The sequence below is a fragment of the Tachypleus tridentatus genome, chromosome 1 (genome assembly GCF_004210375.1).
Source record: "Tachypleus tridentatus isolate NWPU-2018 chromosome 1, ASM421037v1, whole genome shotgun sequence".
Lineage (NCBI taxonomy): Eukaryota > Metazoa > Arthropoda > Merostomata > Xiphosura > Limulidae > Tachypleus > Tachypleus tridentatus.
This window is the reverse complement of record NC_134825.1, coordinates 65,612,888-65,640,790: the sequence shown is the minus strand read 5'-3', so window position 1 is coordinate 65,640,790 and position 27,903 is coordinate 65,612,888. Positions and strand designations below refer to the sequence as shown.

The 27,903-nt window shown below is 31.9% G+C and overlaps 1 protein-coding gene across 4 annotated transcripts; it reads right to left on the bottom strand.

Annotated features, from left to right (window-relative positions):
- Positions 1 to 335: 335 nt before the first annotated feature.
- Positions 336 to 17,504, bottom strand: LOC143250762 (uncharacterized). Of its 4 annotated transcripts, none has more exons than XM_076501725.1 (6): positions 17,265 to 17,504; positions 10,361 to 10,426; positions 9,283 to 9,368; positions 8,363 to 8,480; positions 3,370 to 3,428; positions 336 to 1,412 (listed from the first exon to the last, which is right to left on the bottom strand). In XM_076501725.1, exons 1-6 carry the CDS (start codon positions 17,499 to 17,501, stop codon positions 1,307 to 1,309), a joined length of 672 nt encoding a protein of 223 aa, XP_076357840.1. In that variant the 5' UTR covers positions 17,502 to 17,504; the 3' UTR covers positions 336 to 1,306. The 4 variants fall into 4 exon arrangements, with proteins under 4 accessions (XP_076357840.1, XP_076357848.1, XP_076357866.1 ...); XM_076501733.1 differs by lacking the exon at positions 17,265 to 17,504 and adding an exon at positions 16,390 to 16,676; XM_076501751.1 differs by lacking the exon at positions 17,265 to 17,504 and adding an exon at positions 16,382 to 16,670.
- Between the last annotated feature and the right edge of the window lie 10,399 nt (positions 17,505 to 27,903).

Genomic DNA, 27,903 nt, shown 5'->3' with positions numbered 1-27,903 from the left:
ATCATCATTGTGGCAGACTGTTTAAAGAAATGGCTGAAAGATGTGCTATATCAAAACAATTATGGAAACATTAGCTTAAATACTAATAAGACGTTTATTATGTCAAAATTATGATTATGCAAAAAAACTGCTGAACCAGCTAGATGTAGATCAGTTGGTTGGTTTATTGTTTGAGGAATTTATGCCACAAAGCAGCAAGGCTATCTGTGTCAAACAACCATTAAAAAGGCAAAAGCTGAAAGTGTATAATCCAAGACTGCTAGATGCTGCTGATGAGTCATAAAAATGGAATACATGAAAACTACAGAAAATACTTCACATACAAGAATCAAAAATGCTCTTGGAGATCTTTATGGAAGATATGCACAAACCTTTACAGAATAGATATTTCATATGATTACTTCATTTCAACAAATACTGAAAATCTTCAGTTTATATTAGCGAATTAAACTAGAACTAAGAAAATTTGTAAAAAAAAAGACACTAAAGGTTTGAGTTCAAACATGAGAGAGATTTTTTAATATAATTTTCCAGTACTGTTACTTATAGTTAGTGTTAAATAATGACATTTATTATTTAAACTTTAATGCAAATACCTGAAGGTACAAATAACTTACATTATTCTGCCTCGGAATTAATAATACTGGGAAAGTTATCTAAACATATAAGAATAATGAAGTACAAAACACCATTTCTTGATAATGTATGACTAGTACTAATAGTATGAAAAATTCATACAGAACAATTATTCCAGATATTAGATAAATTACTTACAAGTAATTTTTCCTAAAATTGTTTTATCATATTCAAATAATACATTGTATTTTTCAGTTTCTGAACAATTACAAAATTAAGTAAAATATTAGCCCCGTTTCAAAAGTTACATATGATATTTTCCCAATGAAAATTTTTTTAATGAAAAGTATTTAGCAGAATTTGAAAATTGAAGAAATACAGAAATAAAAAAAGAATTTTGCATAAAAAATAGTACTTTATACATAATTAATCAGATTGAAAAATACCATTCTTAACTTATTTTGAATTTTTTCAATCTGTGGAGATCTGGAATCCATTTTCAAATTGTTACATAGTTGTTTAATAAATAATCAAAGACATTTATCACTTCTATTATATATCTGTTAACAAGAACTACAAATTGATTTGTTGTTCAAGCCATATTCCACACATTATTTTAAAATTAACAAGTTTCTTTCATAGCTCTTCACAAAATCTCAGGTATTCTGTAACATATTATTAAAGACCAAAAATGATTGGAAATCTCTGTAATGATAATGAATAAATTATTTCAAGCTGGCAAGTTTTTGTTGACTTTTCTTGTGACAGCAGTTGTAAAAATTTTAGAGAAGAAATGAAGTCCTGTTTGTCCTCCTGGAACATAACTTATTGTATACCTAAAAGAAAGACAGAAAACAATGATACAACATTACATTACAATGAAGTAAATCAATGGTCATAAATTTGGATTACATTTTTTGTGATTATTAGATAATAATAATAAAAAAATTAAGCTTGTTTTTAACCTAACCACTAAATTGGTTTACTATACTAGTATTCTAACTTGAATTAATAATTAATACTAACACTTGAATACTAGCAATCATACAGTCACTCTTGATTCTTTTCTTAAAACTACTTTTAGAGTTAATACGAACAATGGCTCCAAATCCATAAAGCTAAATACAATAAATTATGAAAGGGAAAGAATTGGAAACAAATTTAAATGGCAAAAATATTAACAAATCTTATAAAAAATAACGTATTTCCTTCAAAACACATGCATTGAAAAAAACAAAAGCAGCCAAAGTGTTCATGGAGAAATATAGAATTATGCTAGGAATAAACTAAAGACTATTTAAATGAAGCTTATCAAATAAACAAAAATAAGTCCAGAGAAAATATTGAAGTCTTTTAGCCTAAAGCATCAAATTTTATTTGAAGAATTTTGAGATTTATGCTAAACAGAAAACAAGAGTCAAAATTTAAAAGGAAATCCTATTATATAGAAAAAATAATATAACTGAAATTCTGGAAAATTATATGCTAAATGGTTTATTTAAAGTGGTAAAAGTTCTTTAAATTTTATATCTGTTGAATAGAAAAATAAATTATAGAAAAGCACAGTGAACTTTATACGTAAGAGACTTGTAAGGAGTTAGTGAGCATTAAATCTGTTATTTCTTATTTTTGTGATACTAAGGAAATTTCTGATTATTGGAAGACTGTTAATATAATCTCTCTCTCTTTACAAAATGATAAGATTGAGAGAAAATTTAGGTATGTTTAAGTCTATTAGTTTGACTACTTTTACTAATAAAATATTTAAATTTATCAAAAATCATTTAAAAAAGCATTTGGAGAGTGACAAATAATTTTCATAATTTTAGAAAAGGTTTTCTTATATTAACAACAAATTAGCTTTTATTTTATAAGACTACCATTTGTTGAATAAAAATACTAAAGATCATACATAGGATAAAAAAACTGGTAAAATAAATGAATCACTGGGCTTTGAACAGGTAAAACTGGTTTCTTCTTTACCACTGACACCCTAAATAATGCATATTTTAACTTGATAAAGCTTTTAATAAAAGTCCATGTTGATTGAAAAGTTGGATGTTTATGGAACTAGTGGAAAATAATAAAAATGAAGAGAAAAGTTGCTTAGATGTAATTAATGGGTTTCTGGGACCATTACTGTGCACTATTTATTTGAACAATTTAGAAATTTTCTTTGAGAGTAATATTTATAAATTTATTGATGAAACTCAATTTCAGGCATGAGTGGTTTTGTTACCAATGTAAAATGAAATTATTAGAAATAAAAGTTGAAGCAGCCTTCTATCAACTGGTTTAGTGTTAATTTTCTTAACACCTAAAGGATGTATTCATGAATGTAGTGCACAAATATTTTTCTTGAGAATTAGGAATGTGTAGATCAACCCTGGCTAACATAACATTAACATAGTTACTCTGTAAGCCTAGTTGGTAATATATTGTGGAAAAAAATGGTTTTAGAATATTATTACCAACCATTTTTCATGAAAAACTTATGCATCAAATATATATGTAATATGTATACATATATCATTAGACTATTCAGCTATGGTTGATACAAAAGATATACATATAACATGCACACAAAAATATACCTGCACGCACAATTTTATTTACAATGTTCATAGTTATAATAAATTATCATTGGTACAAAAGATATATATAAAAACATATATACATATACCTTACACTGTTCAGAATTATGATTAAAATACAAAAGATGTATTTTCTGCTAGGAAATAACATAAAAGATAATCTTTGAAATAGCTTTGTAAGCTAAGTAAATAAAGGTACCAGATCAATGATATGACTTGGCATATTGCAGAAACTGCTGTTGGAATGGTGCTCCTAGCCTGGGGGTGAAAAAAGGCAAATTCAATCAGCAAACATAAACTACTGTTTAATGACACTTCTAGCTTTAACAAAAGAATAACCCCACCCAGTAAGCACATACTATAATTGGAATTAGCTTCTAGCTTAATGAAAAAAAACAACAAAAGGGACAAAAAAATCTTGTTCAATAAACACAAACCAGAGTAGAAATGGTACTTCTCACCTGAAGTAAAAGTGACAAAAATATTTTAATCAGTAAATATAAATTGATGATGGAGTATGCTTCTAGCCTGAACAAACAAAAACATTTTATTTTTATGAAACTCAAACTTATGAGAAAATAGATGAAATAAAATATAAGTTTAGCAAACATAAAAAATGATGAGAATAAAAACTAAATTATGTGTCCTAACTTAGATTTTGGTTTTTTCTACAAATATATCTTCTAGTTAATATATCTTCTTAAAAGTGAAAACATGAAAATGCACTAAAAGTAATTACACACAGTATTTGAATTGAGAAAAAAAATCACTATGAGTTGAAGGGAGTCTACAGATAGAGCAAGGTGTATCTTTACGTTTTTTGTCAAGCTCATTCATGGTATATCATTGTAAAAGACTACAGTAAATTTAGCATAACAAATAAAGGTGATAAAAACTTAACTTAGTGAAATAGCACTGAAAGACTTTCACATAGATTTAAGTTTTAATAAGCTTACTTATCAAATTCTGTCTGTAAGAAAGTAAAAGAAAACAAAGCTATACCACAGGTAACAAAACAGAATATTTAGCATTGTAAACTCCCAATCTTATCAATGCCTATCAGGTTGATTATAGTTTATATATTAAATAGGTTTTACTGGTTTGTACAATTTCCAAGCTTTATAACCTTTCTGTCAATGGACGGATCATCAATGGCTATTTAAAATTAACAAACTGTTTTAAAAATTCAATTTGGTAATTTATTTGATTATATGCAGACTATTCTTTAAAAAAAACGACCATAAGATATAAAAGCAATTAAACTGTACAAAAACATAAGATTCTTACAGATAATAAGTTTTCAACAACTGGTTTATTTGGTTCTTAATACACATTTCTTAGATACCTCCATAAGAGTTTTTCTAACAGTCTTGAGACAGAGCCTGTTAAATGAACATACTATTTTTTATTTATATTTTATAAGAAATTAAGGTATAACTTTAAACAATCTAAAGAAAATTTAGAATTCGTTTCAAGGATTATATTTTCAGATTTTATTATGTACCACCAAATATCATGCTACAAAATGAAGATACCAATGCCTTCACACACAAATGAAAATATGCTGAGAAGTGTAACATTACTTAGATGATCTCTATTCAAAAAGTGCCTGAAGGAAATGCATGGGGTGTGTGAGTAGAGAATATGTAAAACATGCTCATGAGAGACCACAGCACTTCTCACTGATGTATACTCTTTACCTGTGAAATTGATGTGTTACAATAAGGGTAGAATCATAGGAGGAATCCCATAAATTAAATGAAGATACCCCTGGTACAGAGTGGCTTGGGTGTAGTGTACCATAATGGGAATTCTACCTCAACCAACACCAACTGTACCATGACATGAATACAAGACTCCTGATAGAAAGAGTCTCCAGAAATGGAATACCAGAGACAGTGCAATGAACAACTATGAAACCTTATACTGAAAAGCAGACCACTTCTGACACAGCCAAACCAGGAGAAGAAAAAATGGGTAGCAATCCCCTTCTTTTTTACTGATGCTAGTTCATGAATGTGCACTCTGAACTGAATATCCTTATGATGCAAAATACTACAAAGCAAAACCTACAAATGGTCTTGCAGAACATTCCACTTCAATGGTGGGCATTATTGACCTGAATGGATGTACAGTGCAGATTTAAGAATAAGTATACCTGGTCAGACAACACTTGTCAATGAGAGGGATCCATACATGCAAGAAAGGCTCCTGTTAAAAAGAACAATATAAAAATAGCACCTACCCACTTATAGAGAAAATGCAGAGCTCAAGATGGTGATGGAAACAGCCAGATAATATGAGGTAAGTGTATGAGTTCGCATGTCAACACAAACAATATTTTCTGAAAAAAATGGAATTGAGCATCCAGGGACATGTTAAAATGACAGATCTGATGGAAGGAAACTTAGAAGAAATGGCAATCATATAGAGAAACAGAAGAATAAGTCAGATAAATCAGCTTGCAAATAAAAAAAATAAGAATAACGTGAGAAATATTAAGGGAAAGAGAAGGGTTCCAATGAAAAAACAAAAGGGAACAGGAACCCCATAAGAGAAGAGTATGAGCAATGTAAGAATGGAAAGCCTGGACAGAACATAAGAGGTGATCCAGATTGAAACAGGGATAAAGGTGAAAAATGGAAGTGAGAAAAAAGGAAGTGAAAACAAATTTGTCTTCAAATGCAACCAAAGTTTTAAGCAGGAAGGACTGATCTGAGTAGAAGATGACAGAGAACTGATGATAAAATGTGTGAGAGTCATTGAACAAATCTGACCGTCAATGTCCATGTGTCAAAAGGATGAAGAAAAGAAAGGATATTTAAGAGATGATATAAGGAATAGAAAAATATGGGCTCAAATGGAAGAAGAGTGAGGGCAAAGAGGATGACGCTGATGTTACAATCAGGGAAAGTGGTAGGACATGGAGAACAGAAAAGGGGATGTAATGAAATAAAAGTGTGAGTATTGGAGAAGTGAAGCCATGGCAAAATCTTGTAAAACAAAAAGGAACTGACAATGTTGCTTGATAGCCAGCAACAGTGAATACAAGCAGCTACTTGTCAAAAAACCAGGTAAGGAAGGAAGTCAGGTGTGAGAGAGTAGGATGGTAGGGAAGGAAACCATAAAGGCAAAACCAACAAAGGCAGACATATTACCTACTTTGGTTCCATGACATGGAGAGAGGACTAGCTGAATGAACAGTTAGGAAATCAGCCTGTGAAGATAGTTAGAGAACTGAAATGTAACAAACTAAAAAAACAAACAAACTATGTTATCCAAAAAACAAGTAACTAATTGAAATTTCACGAGTTAAACTTGAACAAAAACACACATCTGAACATCATGAGTGTCAACTTAGATCTAAAGTTGAGCTGAGCTGCAGAGAGGAAATCAGCTATGCTAGAAGTGTTGCACTCTTATTGGTTGAGGGTTGTCACATGTTCATTTTCATGCTCTCACACAGTTGCCTCGTGTAAAAACACGTGAGGGTAGATGGGGATTTCAAGACTAGTGGCAAGCAAAAAATTTATGCAAATAAAGGGAAATACAAGTTAGAAGAGGTAAGATATCATGTTGGAAGTGGATATCAAAGGTTATAAAATATGGTTAAATATATTAGAACATGAAATGTGAAAAAGCCACATAACTATAAGGGCACTTTGGGTACCCTTTGCTATCCTTGCTTATTCACGAAAAATGCCCTTTTCAAAAGTAAAATAACAGAAGAATATGTTAATACCATAAACAATCCTTTCAAACTAGCTTCTGTAATGAATTGTGGGAAAGTACTGCAATATCATAGAGAGGATAACTCATCCTTTCAAACCAAAATGATAGATACTGATAAATACTGCAATACACTGCAGAAATACAGAACTTATAAAAATATAAATTGACATTACTGCATCTTTTCAACAAAACCCTGTTTCTTTTTTAATGTTACATTCTGATTTAACCAGTGAATCAGAAAGTTAATTTGTTGTTTCAAATTTTCTATACTGAAGAGTTATTTCAAATGTAAGAAATAAAGTCAACAGATAATGTAAAGAAAATTTAATATTTAGTTTCTTTCATAAGTAATAAGAACTAATAGATTTACAAATAATTTTGAATAACTAAGCCACACAAATAACAAACAAAAACACACATATATATATAGATATGGAACAAATTTCTAAAAGAAAATGTTAGAACACATCCTGGTGTGAGATATACAAAGAAGTAAGCATAGAAGATGCACAGTCTATCAGATTTACCCTCTAGTTGAAAGCTTTGTATGTGAAAAAAGAATTAAAAGCAGGAGTATATATGGATGCTAATGCAAACCTACAACACCTCACACTTGAAACTACCATTTGTTGTCAGTAGCCAAGTAGTTGTTCCAAGTTAAATATAAAAAAAACTAAAATAAAAAACATTACTCTGAGAACTTAGTAAAACTAAACCATAATATGGCATTCCAATGCAAATGAAATCATACTGAAATCTTATATGATTAAGTCAATGTAAGTGACTACATATAACTAAGTTCAGAAACAAAAATAACTTTGTCTACCTAATTACAGTAGTACAGCACAATACCCAAAATCTTCACTAACCATTACACTATTAAAATAAATGTTGGTACTCATTTGTCTATGTTATTTCAAGTAATATTTTTGTGCAAAGTTATATGTTTCTGATCAAAGACACAGGAATAATGTATTAAATCTACAGGTATGGTCTCTTCTCTTTAGATATTAAATACAATATAACTGTGTTTTTTTTTAAATTAAAACATAGGTCATTCCATGCCAACTCACCTCTGGCTTCCCAGTTCACGTCATAGATTTCCTTGAAAAAATGTAAGCAAAAACTTTTTTTTATTTATTTATTCAGCCATGAAGTACAGCTTTAATAATTTGCATGGCTAAATGAATCATAATGAAGTTTCTGGTTGAATTTTTTTCAAGAAAATCTGTTACATGAACTGTGTGTGTTTTCTTATAGCAAAGCCACATGGGCGATCAGCTGAGCCCACCGAGGGGAATCGAACCCCTGTTTTTAGCGTTGTAAATCCGGAGACATACTACTGTACTAGCGGGGGGCATACATGAACTGAGAAAAGTTCTTTTTTCTGTGTGAGTTGGCATAGAATGACCCACACAAACATTTTTGCTTAAGTGCAAAAAACATTGATATAAACTCACCCATAAAGCAAAATAAAGGGTAGTGAACATAGTACCAAAATAAATACTTGTAAATGGCAATCTTTCCCTTGAACACAGCTGCTTGGCATGAGTAACTGGACCCCACAGTAATGAAAAACTAAAACATATCCAGAATATATATAACTTTAACAGAGTAAACTAAGTACACAATCAGACTAATATGACAACATAAAGACAAAAAAAAAACTATTTTGTGCATGTGAATTATTTTATAGAAACATGCATCAAACTACACAAATATTTCAAAACACATATGTAAAGAAGTTATTTCATTCCAAACTTCAAATCTTCATTAATAACATGCAAGTATATAAATTTTCAAACAAATTTAGTTCATTGATTAAACATCTTATTTATAAAGTTAATAAAATGTTATGCTCCAATTTACTTTTCAGATTTATTTGTGCAAAACTACACAATAACTATCTGCAAATAGATGTCTCTAATTTTGACCAATAAACAATAAGATGGCAGCTAAGCAACAGCACAGCATTAACTCTTGAGCTATTATTGTCTGATGTATAGTGGTAGTTGTTCATCATTTATGGTTCAAAAACAGTCCCAAAATATGGAACAATATTATTTTTTCCTTTTTCTCCATATCTGCCTTATTCAAATATCTAAAGTGAGACAGATGCTAGTTGTTTATGTATCTAAAAAGATGTAAAGGTGTCTTTGTTTCTCACTATTAATATCTGATGTAAGTATATTTATATACACCCACATGAACAAAAGAAAAATATTACTGAGTACGATAAATACAAGAAGATACACTAAACATACTGGTAACAAGTTCTACCCATTTCATTTAATATCAATATCAAAAATGAAGCTAAATTCCTCTTACAATCTAGACAAATACAAACCTTAACAGCAACCACACAGAAATCTATACATACCTGCAGATAATAAATAAGCTTCCAAGACTATACAAGAGAGCAAATTTTCTTGCCTTCAACAACAGAAATGGAACATAAAATCCAGCCTATATGACACAGAATTAGGTTTAGCAAAATACATACATTTAAAATATAAATTTTAATGCATAATTTAACTCACCCTCTCTGTCTTACAAACACACATGTATATATGTCAACAGATCAAGGAATGATGTAAAACAGGAAATTTTTTTTTTGTGTGTGTAATAATTCTGGACTATATAGTTTAAAAAAAATAAACTATCATGCACTTTAGAATCTGAATACTTTACAGTTAGGCTCATAGTTTATTTCTTCCAAAAAACAATTTTTCAGATATACACCATTCTTTCAACTGTTAATATGGTCAATGAATATAATTATGCTGTATTACAAAAAATAATTCATTCTTCCTTGAATTTTTTCTGAGAAAAAGATACCAAATTAGCAACAGAATATCCAATCAATAATTCATTATCTCTGATAATATTTTACCCATAAAAATATTACTACAAAATATTTAATATAAAAATACAAAAGTTTCTTAAATGTGTACAAAATTCTACATGATTGTGTAAATAAGATACTATTTACAGTTATAAATACATAATTAAAACTGCATACATGTATTTACTATGGTATATTAGTTCTATTTAGTTATTCATCTTACAAAAATTTTCAATGAGAATCTGATACAAATACTACCCACATCACTTGTAATGCTGACAGACTGGTATTAGAAAATTTTTATTGCAAAATGTTAATACACACACATTCTCCACAGAAATCTTCAATTACATCCAAATTAATGAAAAGTACAACAAACAATTATCATTTTGGTTTCATTTAGCTATTTCAAAGACTCAGAAGAAATGGTTAAATGGTATAGTAGAGATGATGAGATAAACCAAATCAAATGGTCTTCTCTCACATACAGTTCATTCTTTTATTAAACATTCGACTTACTTTAATACTTCAACAGAATCTAAAACTTGTTAATGATAGTTTATGTAAGATATGCTAAAACAGTGCAACAAAATGCTGATTAAAGCTTACTTACCAATGTGAAACAAAAAAAGCCAATTAAAATACATCCAACAAATCCAACTATTCTCTGTCCTTTACTCTACAAAATTATAAATGAATAAAAATATTTTACTATAAACTTCATTCAAAAGGTTACAATGAAAGAGACTGAAAAACAAGTTTTGATATATTATAAATACTGTATTTTCTTATATATCTTCATACATACTGTAATACAACTCATAAAATGTATATACAATTGCAGCACCAAATCCACACTGATTTTGAAAACCATTGCATAAATTCTTCATAAATGCAAGTAAAAATGTAGAAATATTTTCATAATATTATCTGGCATGGTAACATTTAAAAACAACTGGCATTTGGCCCTGAAGTACCTGAGATAAAAACTAATTTCAAAGTTCAAATTAATTTCCAAGATTTTGAAATAAACATTGCTTTGGGGAAAAAATCACATATCTGACAATATTTAAGGATATCTAATTCATAAAGGAAATCAGTTGTTAGATATTTTGATTTAAAAAAACAAACTACAAATTAAAATACTTATTCTGTAAAACAAACATGCTTTTTCTGGTTTTAATTTTTAAAAACTACCAATTAAACATGTTTTTTTTCGAAAAATTATTTCAAAAATATTGGAAGTACTGGATAAAATTATCCATTACATGCACAAATCATACAGTTTCACATTTAATTGAAATAGCCCTCAGTTTTTACTTTGCTTCACAGTAATGGCAGATACAGTAAAAAAAAACTCGTATAGCCTGTCAAATATGCTTCCTGTATCATTTGGTAGCTAGCAAAATTGTAGGATGTCCTAGAATATTTAATATGCTATTTCTTGAGTCCTATTTTTCCTTTTTTTTTAAAACATATAGATCAGAGGTTCCCAACCTTTTGGCACTTGCGACTTGAAGATGTAATTGATGAAATAAAATTAATGTTATCCCAAGCTACTTCTAACAAGACTACGCGACTCCCCTGCCAAGGCTTCGCGACCCCCCTGCCAAGGCTTTGTGACCCCCTGCTAAGGCTTCGCGACTCCCCTGCCAAGGCTTTGTGACTCCTCTGCCAAGGCTTCGCGACTCCCCTGCCAAGACTTTGTGACCCCCTGCCAAGGCTTCGCAACCCCACAGGGGGTCACGACCCACTGGTTGGGAACCCTTGATTATAGATAATAAGAAACAAATGTGTAGCTAAAAGAGATTGTAAATATCACAACACTAGAAAATGTAAAAATAATTATATAACTTAAGAATGAGACAACATAGTTGAAGAAAAAGGAGTAAAAACAAGAACATAAGTACCATTAAGATAAGTTCAAATGGTAAGTTTTCTATTGACCCTCCAATCTATACAGTTCTACACAAATTATTGAATAACAAGCCTAGTGCTCAAAATGTGCTCTTCTTACAGTTGCACCTTGAGCAACTGTCTCTTCCACCCTACCCTAACTACAGTTCTGATAAGGGATAAAATATATATAAGCTATGACTAGATTTTGTTCACTAGAATGTTGTGAAAATGATAAATAGGTTAATAGGAAGAAATAGCAAAGATATAATGTTATTATAATGGAGCTTGCAATACATACTCCCAAAATTCAAATCTCAAAAAAATACCATACCAATCATAACTAGTAATATATTTATAACTAGGCAGTATTTTTATAGCTGAGCAATAAATGAAACAATTTCAATGTTCACAAAACTTTGTGCTTCAGATTTAACTAATAAAAATTACAAAAACAAGTAAGTTTCAAACATTAAACAATCAAAAAACAAACTTTTAAAAATTATTTGTTTTTCTTTAGTGAAAATCTCATGGATTTTGCAACAGAAAAGCAAAGCATTTTCCTTGATAATTGCATTTACAGAGAAATACTTCAATAAAATCTTCTCTCTGATGTAATGCTGTAATTTGTGATGTAATTCTATGATGATAGGTAAAATTTCAATAAAATCCTATTTTCATGGATGGTGAACATTACTTAATGTCAAGTATATGTAAATTGTTGTAGAACTCTCAGACAATTACAGAAAAGTTCACAGGCCTAATAACCTTCTGCAGGAACAAGCAGTTATACTTGCCCATAGAGTGGGTATTTCTGGTAGTAATAAAAGATATGAATAGTTATTAACAAATATAACAACAAAATAGTTCAGAGATCTAAAGTCAGAAACCATATGTAACTTGTTCAGAAACTACTTCAAATTGAAGAATATCTGACCAGGCACCACTCATCATAGAGCAGGATCCATAAAATCAGTAAATGAAACAAGGGCCCCTGAAAGGAAAAGTTTTAACTTACCCAGTCAAAGTCACACTGAAGTCTGAAGAATAGCTATATGTGGAAAAAGAAAACCTAAAGAAGAAACCATGATATGGCATAAATAATGAGACATAGATGTAGTCAACACCCCTGACTGTAGGATTTCCTCCTGTGAACAATGAAAATGAGATGCAAGGAAAAAGGTGAAATGTTGAATCTGATGAGAAGACACCTGGTACAAATTCCAGGATGAAAAAAATAATGAGGAATATGCCAATTGAATCAAAGGTCAAAGCCAACTGGTGAGGGTAGAAGAGGAAAGATCCCAAACAGAGGAAGACTGCCAAAAGATAAAGTGTAGGGAATAAGGTATCACAGAAGAAAGCCATGCAGGCATTATAACAATGAAGAACATGGACTGGAGGTAGAATTCTTTCTAGATCAGGACAAGTGTAGAGTTGAGAAATAGCAGGAAGGGAAATAAGGGAAAAGGGAGGAGTTATCCTTCTCAGCTACTGAGGTCTCTGGGAGGAAATAATGATCTAGATAAAGGAAAAGAGAGATAGGATGGTAAAGTGTCCATGAAATGTCAATGACAAACAAATTAGACCTTCAATGTCTACAGATTAAAAGTTGAAGGAAATACATTTTAAGGGAAAAGTGAAACATGGAACATGAGGAAAGTGGTTTAAAAGGAGGTACAGTGACATAATAAAGAACCACATTAACATCCTAGTATAGAAAAATAGGCCACCTGTGGGGATGATGAATCTGAAAGAAATGCATTAACATGGTAATGACAGGAGATGGAAAACCTCAATGGTATTGGGAAACATGAAAGATATAGGATAAGGCAACCCAATAACCCGAGAATGAGAAAACTGAAGACTAATGCCTGAAAAAAAGCCATGCGAGAAACTTTGCCACTCAAACCCAACTAAGTCAGTCAGCAGGAAATCCCTGAGGTTCAGACCAACTGCAAAACACTTTCCATTTGCACTGATATGCCTCCATTGAAAAAGGATGTATGGAAGGAGCTAAAGAAAAACTACTCAACAGAAGAAACCTGATCTCCTCTCCAAGGATCAGATAAAAGCCTGGTATGAATATGAAGAATGTAAATGACTGGATGTAGAGCAGGTGACTGAGGTTCATGAAGAAGGGAGGGAGACAAAAGAAAGTACTGGAAGGAGAAGTTGCACTTGTTACAATCATAAAAACCACAGTTAAACTGGTCAATAAGTAGCAATCTGAAGGACTCAACATGGAATGAAATGAATGAGAGAGATAATCCAATTAAGAAATTGGATAGGAGGAGAAAAAACATAAAGGAATTTATGGGATCAATCTTGGCTATAGACATCAAAAGCAAGAGCAAAAGGATGAAGTACCTGGGATAAAAAGAAGGGTAACTTGTAACTGAGGTATGTGGAAAATCCCACCAACTGCAAAACCACCAGAGAATGAAGGGATATAAAGACCATACCACTGGAAATATTTGACTGGGACAAGAAAGAAAACCCACTAAGATATTGAAAGCACCCAGAACATGACAGGCAATGAGATAAATGTGGTACTTGTGAGTCCAATAGAGTAAAACCAACATTCAAACAAAGAGAGATTTTGACCAGGTGTCCCCTTGGTACATGATATGTGACAACAGCATAGAAATGTTGAAAAAAACAATCATCAGACAATGTTTAGCAAGAGGAAAGAAGTGTTTTAAAGCCTGACAGATTGCAAGAAGCTCAAGGATGTTGATATCCAAAGTCTTTTTATTTACAGACCAACAACCTGATGATTGACTCGTGCACTCTAGCCATTTATAGATGCATCCAAATGAGGAGGATGAAGCAGGATGTCCTCCTTTATATGGGCCTTGTCCAACCACCAATGTAGATCATCCACAGGGTAGGAGGAAGAGTAATGGTAGCTGATAAGGGATTCTGAGCAAGGTCAGCTGATTATGAAAAATCCACTGAAGGGATCACATATGCACATGATTAAGGAAAAACCAGTGATATCATTGAAAAATACATTCCCAAAAGCAACAGAACCTCATAAGCAGAAAGTGAGGAATATGAAAAGGACATGGCAAACTAACAATTCCATACAATGAAACCTTCAGGAGTGAGCTGTGAGGCATAATCGTATATTTATACTTTTTGTGTTTTTAAATATGTCATGTGATATTTCCTGAGCAAACTTTTCAGAGGTCATCACCCCACATATTTGTATAAATATTCACTGGACCTTTATCTTTATTTAAAAATACATAATTTTTTTTATTTAATTATTTCCAAGGGTTCACAAATATTATTGGCCCTAATACATTTTTGTTAGGCCAATATTACAGTTTTTTCCTATAACACCATGTGTTTCATGTGCATGTTCTACTATGGCTGAGTTTTCAATCTTTATATTTTTAACATATCCTTTAAGCTCTATTAAACAATATTTTAAATCACATTTAATCTGTCCAGTATAACTGTTTACACATTCACATTCAATGTTAAAGATTCCTATTATATATCCATTAATCATATATTATCTTTAATATTACTTAAAATTTGTTTTATTTCATTAATTAGTTTAAATGTAGAATAAAATTTTAATTTCTAAACACTTTAATTAAATTGTTAGACCCAGAACATATGGCAAAATTAAAAGATTCCTTTTTTACTTTTTTCATAACTTGGTTTTAAAGTAACACTTTTATCAGGAAATTAGTGAATTTCTTGACAGCTCTATCCACAGTATTCAAATTAAATCTTCTTTCAACTGCTATAAATTTCATTATTAATAATTCATTTTTAAGGTTTTGGAATTACTTTATTTAAAGTATGCAGTAATGCTTTATTTGAATGTTCAAAATTGTTAACAATTTGACAGTCTTCCTACTGTATATATATATGTTATATATGTGTAATTGTTTGGTATGTTTTTAAGTCTTAAAATAAAAGTATGTGGACCTTAAGGTCAGACTTAATTTGGTTTCAACATTTTAGTTAGTTGGTCACTGTAAATTTTATGTTATGACATGCAAATGCTATCTAGATGCACAATTTTATATTTGGAATCTACCCCCTCTAGAAATTTTATTTAAAAAGTTGATGCTAATATTTAAGCATGATACCCATATATAGCTTGTCAAACAAAATACCTTTTTCAATTGATTATTTTGCTTTAGAATTGTATATTTCATGTCTGACTACTAAATCAAAAATCTCATTGTTGTGCCCCTTAAAGTTAAAAATTGCATCATGCACTCCCAATGACAAATGGCATTACTAAAAAGCTTTAGAGTAAACATCTGAAAACACCTTAATGTTTTGATAGTTGAAAAAAAATGTAAATACATACAAGTTATACCAGGAATACAAAAGATTACAAAAAGCCCTTTTTGAGTATATCATTATCATTGTCACTGTTTGTGTTGTAAAGTACCTTTGAAGTTGCATAATATCACATGATTATTGGTATTACTTGTTTTGTTTGCACTTGCAAATCCAAAATCCTTATTGGTTATAGATGTACTTTAGTACTGTGTACAATTCTTTACCTTAAAAGTAACTAACGTTTTGGCACTCCTAGCAGCAGCAGCTGTTACCGAGTTGGAAAGAATTAATAATGTGTGAATTAGATAACCTTGGTTATAATTTTATTTTGGGTCTAGTATCAGATTGTTTTTTTTCTCTTATAACTTACAGCAAAAACTAATCCTACTGAATACTCTTCAAAATATTAATAAATTTCAACCTTCTCACCAAAGTAGGAAAACATGAATCCTTCTCAGACTGTATAAACAATCTGTTTATATCACCTGATTCTGAATCTTCAATGAGTATGTTAGTTTCTTCACTAACGTTAGATTTTGCTGGAAATATCCAACTTTTAAATGTGCTATTTTTTATGAAGTCAACATAATTTGTCTTTGTTTTGGAATGATCTGAATTAGAACGTGCTAAATAGTTTTTTACATCTTCCCTCAAGTCTGTCATTGTGATATAAAAAGTTGAGGTTTACTTAAACCTTTAAACACCAGTAACGCTTCTTTAACTAGCCACAAGAGGTCTTGTTAACATTTTATATTATTTTATATTGTATATATAAACATATACATAAATTAATGCTTCCAAGTACAAATACATTTAACAATACACACACATACATATATATACACATAGGACTAGTACCGTTAAAGAATAAATTATACAACTTTTATTCTAAAAAATATGTAAACCCGGGAGCTCAGCATTAAACTTCAGGGATAACACATTAAAAATCTGACCGCGTTTCGATACTCAAGATAACCACGAAACAAAAATAAAACCCAACGAATGAGATAAAGTAAAATGTTAAAATCTATTTTCTGAAAATAAGTCATAAAATTTCTTACTATAGTATGCTTAGTCATGTTACATAGCATTATATTTTTTTCAAAGTTCGTGTAAAAAAAAGGTAATAACCGAGTTTCATATATAAAATTATATGCTATAAATTAAAATTCAAAACCTAAGTTGTTAAACAAGCTAAATTTTAAATAACTAGTTTTATCCTTTTTATTTGCTTTGATTTAAATGCGTGGGGACTTGAATATATATTTAAGAAAACTACAAAGATTTTCATAAAAATAGATTACATAAAATGGAAGGATATCACGCATCTCGCACAGTACAGCAAATCTTGGATGAAATATGATATACTGTAATTTCATGGAAGGAGAAAAAGATAAAAAGTCCGCAGCCACAAAGCAAACATCCAACACATAGACACAAATCACAAGGTTGATCGTTATGTAATGTGCCCTGATCTTTGAGTTAGAAAGGCGAAAATAAGACCCAAGTTGCATTGGAAGTTGCATTTGCCGACCTTGCATACTTAGAAGAAAAAAAAAAAAAGCAGTTGAACGTGTCCTAGCCCACAACGTCTAACATTTTACCATCTTTCACTGTTTGCAGCGAGATATGAGAAGATAGTTGCTTATAAGAAAATAAATATATAAATATAAACAACAATAGGAGAAAAATAATTAGAACTAGCTGCACTTTCAAAATATTTATGGTATTTTTCGTACATTTCGATTGAATTTTCCTTATCTTATCATTTTCCCGCACGCTATATTTTTTTTGCAGGAATTATGTGTTAGACACAAAAACGTAGCTAAGATAGGGCGAAAGGGGCAGTTTTTCATGTCGCAACCAGAAGGGGAACACAGTCCCAGTGCTGAGCCTGCTATTCAATCATTTACATAAAATTATACAGACTGAAGGGCAAATAGAAAAACTTACCATTTTAACTTATCATCCTGATGATACTTAAGTTCCCGCCTTCACTCTTTTTTCTTCAACTACGTTTTCTAATTATTAAATTATAACATATAACATAATTATTTTTATATTTTTTAGTGTTATGGTCTCTACATTATCTTTTATCTACACGCTTCTTTCGTAATATCTATACGTTTATAGAAAAGAAAAATAAACCTCAAAAAATAGTATATCCAATCTTCTGGAACATCTTAAAATTCTGCTCACTACCAAGCATTACATGAAGCAAGCTCGACAGGGTAATTGGGTGCTTACTGTATCTGTAAAGAAAAGTGAAAACTGGGATTTATTTCAATTAAATGTGGAACATTGATTTTGTTCAGTTGTTCATTTATGTTCTAGTAATTTTTTTTTACAATATATTCATTAACTATTCTATATTACAAAACATTTGATTTCGATGGATTAGCGACCATGAATGCCAAATTTGTTCTGCAAGGATGTGTGCTGTGAAAAGGTTAAGTAGATCTAAGGTCCAGTAAACTATGTGAAACCTTTGCAGGCTAACCAGCTGACCGATGACTCTAAACGGTAAATACAATGTGTAATACATATTTCTCGGACAAAATCCTTTTAACAATACGAGTTTTGTAGCGTTTAATAAAAAAATCTGAGAAAAAGTGCCAGACAGACAAACGCAAGCGCATTATTTATATAGATACAAAACATCGATAGGAGAGACAACAAAACTGTCCTTGAAACTAGCATTTCAGCCTTCGTTATGATGTTTGGGCATAAATGCCAAAATGTTAAGGTATTACTATACTAAGCATAATCAATATTGTTAGTTTAGCTCCCATCTTTCACCATTCCATGCCGCTAAGTGGATCTTCTATGGTTCTAAAAAGATCTATACAGTAGTTGGTTTTAGAAGGTAATACAACTACTTTAATCATGAAGAGAGCAGTTCTTGTATCGCCAAAAAGTGAAATTCTCATACCAAGACTTATCAGGAAATAATTTACATGTAGTGACTTGGGCATAATAGACCGAAACATTTCAATTTTCCCTTGAGTATCAATGATCGGAAGAACTATCATGCATCTTAAAATAACACTGTCCTAATTAAAACAACGAACACGGCAAACGATAACATTCTAGTCAAACCAGAATTAAACTTTACAAAATGTGAAGGTTACAGACAGACAGTGCTTCCACATAAAAAAAATACTAGATGTGGCCATATTTAAGACTAGATATAACAAGGTGGTTCAAAGTTACTTTTCCAATTCTAAACTTTAATAATTAAATAACTAAGGAAATACAATCATGCAGTTTTAAAAACTAGTAGTCCATATCAAATAATTTTTGCCATCTTTTTTTCGATCCAGTGAGTATTGTTATTTCATTAAATGGCAACCATGCAAGAAAAGACTCATTACATCATTTGGTTTACAGAGACCAAGCCAGTGGCTGTATTGTAGCATAACTGCATACGCCAGTAAAGGAAAGAAGTTTGGGGGTATGTTAAGGATATAGAGTATTGTACACACATAGCCAATATCGTGGAACTAAAGACCAGGATAACAGATGTCATCGCCACTGTAAATGTGGATATGTTGCAGCAAGTATTAATTAGATGTGCAGAGAGCCACTAATGGTACGCTGACATCTCAATAAAAAAACTTTGAGTTGGGCTTCAAGATGTTAAAACTGAATGGCTGTAATACTTGGTTAGTTAGCTATTATTTTAAAATAGAGGAGCTAACATTGGATCATCGTGTACAAAATCCGATATCGAATCCTTCTGTAAGGACAATTTACCATTTCACTTACAAGAGCTGTATGGCTATTGCTATAGAGGTCTTACAGATGACCATTGCTCATGGAATAGCAAGATATAACTTTTCTAGTGAACTCCAGGACTTAACCCAAACAAATAACATTGATAACATAAATGATCCTTAATATGTTAATTAACCAGACGACTTCCACTTGCAAAACAGGCTGAGGAATATAAAAAATAGAAACCGTGAAGGAATAAGTAGCAATAACACTGAGTATTTGTCTTTGAACATCGCTTGTTGTACTCGGGAAGAAGATGGACGGATCAACAAATTTCTCCATGGATTGCTGGAAGGTGTTTTAAGTCACAAAGAAGAATACCTATATACTGCTGAGGACTTACTCTATTTTGATTGCTTTATCCAGGTCAAAATGGTTTCTAGAATTAAATCTAAAGACTGGATATCGGTAAAAGCAGATAGATGAAGAAAGTAAAAGGAAGACAGCCTTTGCTGCATGAAATGGGTTGTGGGAATTTATTGTGTTGCAGTTTGGGTCAGTTTATGTGCCTTTTACATTTTAATAACTTATGGAACATCGTGTTCTTCTTATTGGGTGACGTAATCATACAAAGGAAGACTTGATAATGACGATGGGTAATGCTAAGGAAGGGCTGAGGAAAGTTAGATATTAGTTGAGGAAAGAGAACCATAAGTTAAATCTCAAGGATTGTGAGTTTTCCATCAGCAAGGGAATTTAGGGAAGCTAGTCAATATAGAAGACACATTTACACACTTATCCAAAATTTGAACTGGTCAGGATTGGCAAACATTTAAGAACATCTATGAGATAAAAATATTTCCTGAACTATGCCTGTACTAATGTCGTTTTGTAAACTAATTCTCTGACATAGCTTGTCGTCTACACATATTAATTGACAAATCAAATGATTTTTGTTGGACTGCTGATTGTGAAAAAATAATTCAAGAAATTGGAAAAAAGATTTAATCACTACTGTTATAATAGTATATATAATTCTTGAATATTCATTCGATGATTTTGCTATGGAAGCAGTATTATCACAAATACAACACAAAAAATGAACGTGTCTCTACCTACTATAGCACAACATTCAATGCTGCAGGTATTCTGCAACTCAGAAAGAATTATAAAGTGTTTCTCAGACCATAAGTCATTCCTTCATTGTCTAAATGAATAAAGGTTTACACTTTAAACAGATCATGCAGTACTGAAGTGGCTGGTAAATTTTTGCATTACAGAAGGTCATATAGCAAAAAAGCTTTAGGAGTACAACTTTAACATCAAGAATTAGCCTCCATAAAATCATGTAAACGGTTGTGCATTATTCTGTTGACCACGTGAAGAATGCAAACACTGTGAAAAGGAAGCGAAAGACAGTGCAGAGAAATAGCATAACACACAACAGAATATAATCCAAAATAGAACATCTACAACAGATGATGAACTATTGTCAGAGCTGGTACTTGGGGTGGACGACATATGTCCCTGCTCAAGGTACCCACCCTAAGAGATGCCAAACTTGACATTGCAGTTAGAAGCTCTTGCCAATTTTAAAGATAGAGAGACACTAAATACAAAATTTGAACTAGCCATAACGTTTCGTAGGGCCAGAACTGACTATTGTGGTCCAACAATTAATTAACTAAAAGATTCTCAGGTAAAAAATACGAGTTTGAAAACAATTATTTAGTTTAACAATAATATTGTGAGAAAACCTTTGTGGAAAACAGTCACCCCTATACAACTCGAGAGACATGAAAATACTGAGCACACTGGGATTCATTAAGCCTAAAAGAAGAGGGCGTGTTATGTTGAAAATGAGAAGATATCAGTGGATAGAAATAAGGATTAGATTCGATTCGGTATTTCCACAGTCTCAACATCCAAAAGTAGTCTGCCATTTCCACAACTTTCCAACGTTAGGCATGTAAGTGGTGAGAAAACACTGAAGAGAGTAAAAGAACGCTTCTATTGGGTTAAGTGCTTCGGATTTGTAGATAATTGGTGTAAATCATATGAATCATGCAATGAGCAAAAATAACATAGGAGGCTACAGTAATATTATGTTGTAGCACCACTTCAGAGAGTTGCTGTTGATGTGCTTGATCCTCTGCCACAGAGTAACTGTGAGAATAACTACATCACGGTTGTGATGAAATGTTGTTCTAAACCAAGAAACATAAACTCTACCAAAAAAACTTTTCAACGAACTTGTATCAAGATTTGAGATGCATACGGAATTTCATTCAGATCAGAGATGGAAAGTTGAAATACTCTTGTTTGCACAAATTTGTCAAACCATTGCAATAAAAAAAAGACCAAACAACAGTCCATTATCATTCTTCTGATAAAATGATAAAGAGATTCAACTGTATATTTTAAAATCAATAGGCCAATTTTGCAAATAAGTGTCACTGCTACTTTTTAGTTATCTAACAGGTAACACACCATTATCATTAATATTTAGGTGATAATTTTAAATATAATTGAATCTTCTGTATTCACAAAAGGAGGATAGTCACTCAGTAAGTTCTTACACAGAATATGAAGAGAATCAAAGAAACACTGTTGCTGTCATAGATGACTTTACCTGGGAAATATTGAAAGTAACTAGCAATGAAGTGAAATTTTTATAACATTAATGTTGATAAGACTATATTTAATTGAGGTGACATGTATGACCATGAAATTCCTGTTACAAAGCGGGCATACTTCAAATAAAACTACTAAAAAGGCTTGATAAAGGGATAGTTTGACACATTATAATAAAATATCAGAGAGTTGTCTTATTAATCGAAAATTTTTATTTCACTTTATTTAAAACATTTAATTAATAACATAATGATTGCAATGCTTATTTGGAAATATTAAAGTTCATTAATTATAAATAATAACTATTGCTTGTTACAACTTTTTAAGTTTAATGTGTTGTTTTTATGTGTTTTATGATTGTTTAAGGAGGCTTCACATTTACTTAGAACTAGAGTGTAAGTTGGTCTGTGATTGAATTAGTTTTCTTATAAGTGATCCATCGATTGAGTTATTTATTTAGTGTTCAGAAGTTTAATCAGTGAGTAAGTCAACAAGTTTTTTATTAATTGATTACTAAGGAGCTTTTGCAAGTGAATGACTTGAGTTTAATATCAGAGTTGGACACACCGTTAGTTATATAATTTCTTTTGAAACACTATTTGTAAAGCTTGGCTTACTACTATTGAATTAATCGCAACAAAACACTATTGGAGAAATAAATAATTTGTTTGTATTAAGTAAACTAGAATTTTCATTATTTTTACCAAAGAATACACCCACTATTATAACAGGTCACAAGAGAATTTTTGTTTAATTAAAGGGCTTATTTTTGTTTTCATGTATGGTTTTATCTTAGCTAAAGAGTTTTATTGTAGAGAGATTATTAATTTATGGAATTAACGAATTTTCTGCGATAAAGAGATTTGATCATTCATTTTGTCCATTGTTGGGGAATGTTTTTATTGTAAAATTGTGATCATGTATTGTTATTCTTTGTTAAACGGTTTGGCATTTATATTACATTGAGTGTTTTCAGGATCGATACTTGACTATGATAAAAGTATAAATTTTATTAGATTTAGACTTTCCTATGACTGTCAGATTGATGAAAAACCTGAAGAAGGGAGAGGGAAAGTGTGATGTATAAATATGATATTTTATTATTCTGTATGACTAATTTATTTTGAAAACACATGGTCAAGAAAGTCATTAAATTGATGTTGTTCTAGCGACCTTTCTTCTTTGCCACTCAACTAATGTCGTGAAAGGGCATGCCAGTAAAGATGTACGTCGTGCAAGAAGATTCGAAGCTAGTGTCTTTCAATCAGAGCCGGATTAAAAACAACTGATGCCCTTAGCTCAGCCCAACAATGGTAACCCCTTTGGCCCCTCCATTGCTTAACTGATAAGACATTAAGGCTCAATAAATGCTAAAAGTGAAATAAAATAACCCTTCTTCAGTTTTCTTCCAGGTCAGACCCCACAACTATATTAAATGAAAACGGTTATTTATTAACAGATTGGGCATGGATCAAAATTTAACAATGACTGAGACCTTTTATTTAGAAATGGTGAGAAAAATAATTTATTTGATAAATGATAATTAAAAACAAATATTTTTACTGTGTATTTGTTTTCACTCTGAGTTAACAATTCTCACTTTGATGTTAACAAATTCACACTTTAATGTTAAAAAAATGAAAAATTTACCTAAAACCCTTTTGTCAAAAAAATTCTCACTTTGATGTTAACAATGTGTCACTTTGAACTTAAAATCCTGTAAGCAAATTATTTACTTATGCCCTAATATTTATTTAAATTTTAAAAAGTTTTCTTATATATATATTTTTAATCGCAAAGTCTTTGATCAAGTCCTTAGAACTAATCTACTTCTATAATTTTTCTGTTGGAATTTTTAATATGCTTGAGTTGAGAAAATGAACGCTCAGTTGTGCAACTTGTGCCCATTAATGTTAAAAATAAACGCAATGCAATATCTACGTTTGGAAACGCACATTCAATTTTTGTCTTCTGAAATTATTTTATAAAGTTCAGCATGGCGGAATCCGGTTTTTACAGGTTTGGTTGTTTTTTTCTTTGCACTGAACTTATGGCCCACATATGAGTGAAACTGTTGAAGCTTGGCAGGGAGATTAGTGTCCAAGTTCTCTGGGTAAGCATCATTTAGCTTTTTGGAACACTAAGAGCACCTTTCAGTTTCAGCAGATGAAGTGACATCATTTGACACATTACTTAGGAAATAAAATCTGTTTGTTATTTCTTTGTACACCTCTCCTCTTCTTCTCATCTGGGTTTCTAGTTTGTCAACAATTGTGTAGAAGGTGGTGATAGGAAATTTATCTCTTGCATTCAGATCTACTTCTTGTGCATCTACGTCATTAAGTATCTTTTTCTGACACGTTTGAAAGTTTGAGCTGCATCGTAATCAACATCTCAACATTTGGTAGTATTTCTTTTGCAACTGCTTCAAATCTTTCATTGTCATTCCTTAAAGTGCGTAGTTGGTTAGCTAATGACCCGTGCAGATCTGCACGAGTTTTTAAATTCACGTCCTCATTTTGCCGAACTTGACTTTCTTTATGAAACTTTTGCAAAATCTCATCCCACGTGATCAACATAAAAACAAATTCTAGCTCTCGCATCTTATTTGCAATATTGTCTGCTTCTCTTCTAGTGTCACCCTTTTGTGACTGGTCTTCAAGTAGACATTCTAAAGCTTCTAAAATCTCAAAGAAAGACTTCAAAATTGCTGTTGTTGCCATAGCTTGTGCATACCATTTGGTTTCAGAGAGGAATTTTAACACACTTTCATTTCAAAGACAAACTTTAAGAATTTTCCACTGGCTGGTTGAAGCTGTAAAAAATGTATAGAGCAAATGCATTGTAGAGGAAAAAATTAATTGTCACTTGACAGCAGTCAACAGCACCTCGGCCTACCAGATTTAGTGAATGGGCTGCACAGGACACATATGTAATAAACATATTTTCCTCTAACATCTTTTGCTGCATCCCCTTATAACGCCCAGATATGTTAGCAGCATTGTCGTAAGACTGACCCCTACATTTTGAAAAATTAAGTTTGTAAACTTCACGTAATTACCACAATACCTGGTTTGTCATTTCTTCACTGGTATGGGTTTTCAGTTCTGAAAAGGTTAAAAAGCTTTCAATAAGCTGCCCATCTTTTAAGTATCGAAGTACAACACTTAACTGATCTATATGGCGTCGAGTCAACTGACAAGCTAAAATAACCAGAATAATTTACTTCATCAACAATGAGCGCGTGGACCTTCTGAGTCATTGGTTCGATGAATTCTTCACCGGTGGTTTTGGACAAGTAAGAAAGATTTCCTTTTCCAGAATTTCCATATTTCGAAATGTGCCCGGCTAAAAATGGATCAAACTGACTTATGAGTTCAAGCAGCCCTAAAAAATTCCCATTTTGCAGTGAACTAAATTTTTCATCTGTTCCTCGAAAAGCCAGACCACATTCAGCTAACGTACGAATAACAGCTATTACACGCTCCAAGACATGTTCCCAGTAATTCGACTCTTCTTTACTTTGTTTTTCCAACTCTTGTCTCAAGCCTAAACCTTATCTGCGAATTAAGTATGTTTGCATAGAGTTTCGGTGAGTATTGCTTCTTTCATGATGATCAATTACAATACTATTGCGACAGTCACCGAAGAATCCGGCATGGCCGATCGTGTTAGAGCGTGCGACTCGTAATCTGAGGGTCGCGGATTCGCATCCCTATCGTGCGAAACATGCTCGCCCTTTAAGCCGTGGGGGCGTTATAATGTGACGGCCAATCCCACTATTCGTTGGTAAAAGAGTAGCCCAAGAGTTGGCGGTGGGAGGTGATGACTAGCTGCCTTCCCTCTAGTGTTACACTGCTAAATTAGGGACGGCTAGCACAGATAGCCCTCGAGTAGCTTTGTGCGAAACTCAAAAACAAACAAACAAACAGTCACCGAACCGATCTCTTTCAACAAAACACGAAGAAAATTTTGGGACAAAAAGTTTACAAAGCAGTAAACTTACCCTGTTGATGGTGAATACAATAATCACTCTCTCTTGTATTCTTTACCATTGTATTCTACTCCAAAGAAAATATTTTGCGAACAGTATCTCGATGGTTTGCCACTATTGAAAGTCCGGCAAGATTTGCCAAATGGCCCATTGTGGTGTTGACAGCCAGTGGGTCCACAAGCAATCCAGTAAGCCACATCATCACCAGAGAAATCGAGCCACAACCCTGGATCTTTGCTTTAGTTTCTTCATCTTTTGTAAAATGAAACATTTTACCACAGTCTAGTAGATTTTCATTTTCAGCAATTATTTCAACTTCAGACTGTCTTGTAGAGCAGCTTGCATCAACATTAACACTAGAGGTATCAGGAGAATTTACAGTTGTGAGACCTGTTCCAGTTGAGCCAGGTTGTAACACTTCAACGTCATCATGATGTTTTGACCTTGAATGGACAAAGTGGTACTTATAGGTGTGGAGCTTAGTTCAACTTCAATCTTGTCAGAGTCAGATGCAGTACAAGTGACTTCTGATGGCGGATATGGGTTTTGATTTGGAAGATAATGTTGTGCAAATTGAGTGAAAAAATCAGTCAGCTTTCCAGTCTTGTCCACTAAATCCAAAGCTTTTTGTTGCCTCTTTTTTGCCAGTTTACTCTTTTGTGCACCACTTACTTGAACACGTTTCATCTTGCAGTCTGAAAAATACAGAAACAAAAATAAAAAATACAAAATAATATGGATCATATATAGTTATAATGATTAGAAAAACACTGAAATTCATAAACAAAAATATTGGTAAGACAGTCAAAGATACTAAACTCTAGGTCTATATTTAAACAAAAATTGTCAGAAAGTTACCCTAAGACCTAGATCCATCAGCACTTAAACAGGAATTCATAAATACCTTTATTGATTTGATACATTCTGATTGGTTGAAAACCATTCGAGACCAGTCTCAAATTGATTCGAGACTGGCTTCAATCCATTTTAGGGGAATTAGTTTTCAGTCATTGCAAAAGTTTCATTAAGATTGTTGCTATGGTAGCTGTATGCATGAAGCATTGTCAGTGGTAATATGCAAAACAATAGCGATCAACAACACATACTATATTAGCCTATATACACAGTGATCATTTTGTACTGGTACACATACATAACATATAATCAATTGTAAACTGTACTGTACATTGAATTACTAGATACTGGGTTAGGCCTAGGCTAGAGTACCTTAATCCTAATCAAATATCTGAAGAATGAGTTGTAGCATCAACTTTGAGCTCAGTTTTGACCTGGGGACTTTAGATGAGCCAACAAACCACACAGCAACAAAATAGGCATACGTCTGATACTTTATCTGCATGCCTGGATGCAAAAGCAAATTTAAAACGACGGCCTTAAATTGGGAATAGTCCACTTCATTATCCCAAGCTACAGTAGTGTTTCCAGTGTACTTAAACTAAACTAGTTACAATATTTAGGCCTAACGTTAGGCCTTATGTTAATACATTGCAAATGAGGTAACTAACGTTAAGCCTAGTACTCAATACTAATCTTGCTCATATGAACTTGTTAAATTCATGCACTTTTTCAGACAATCC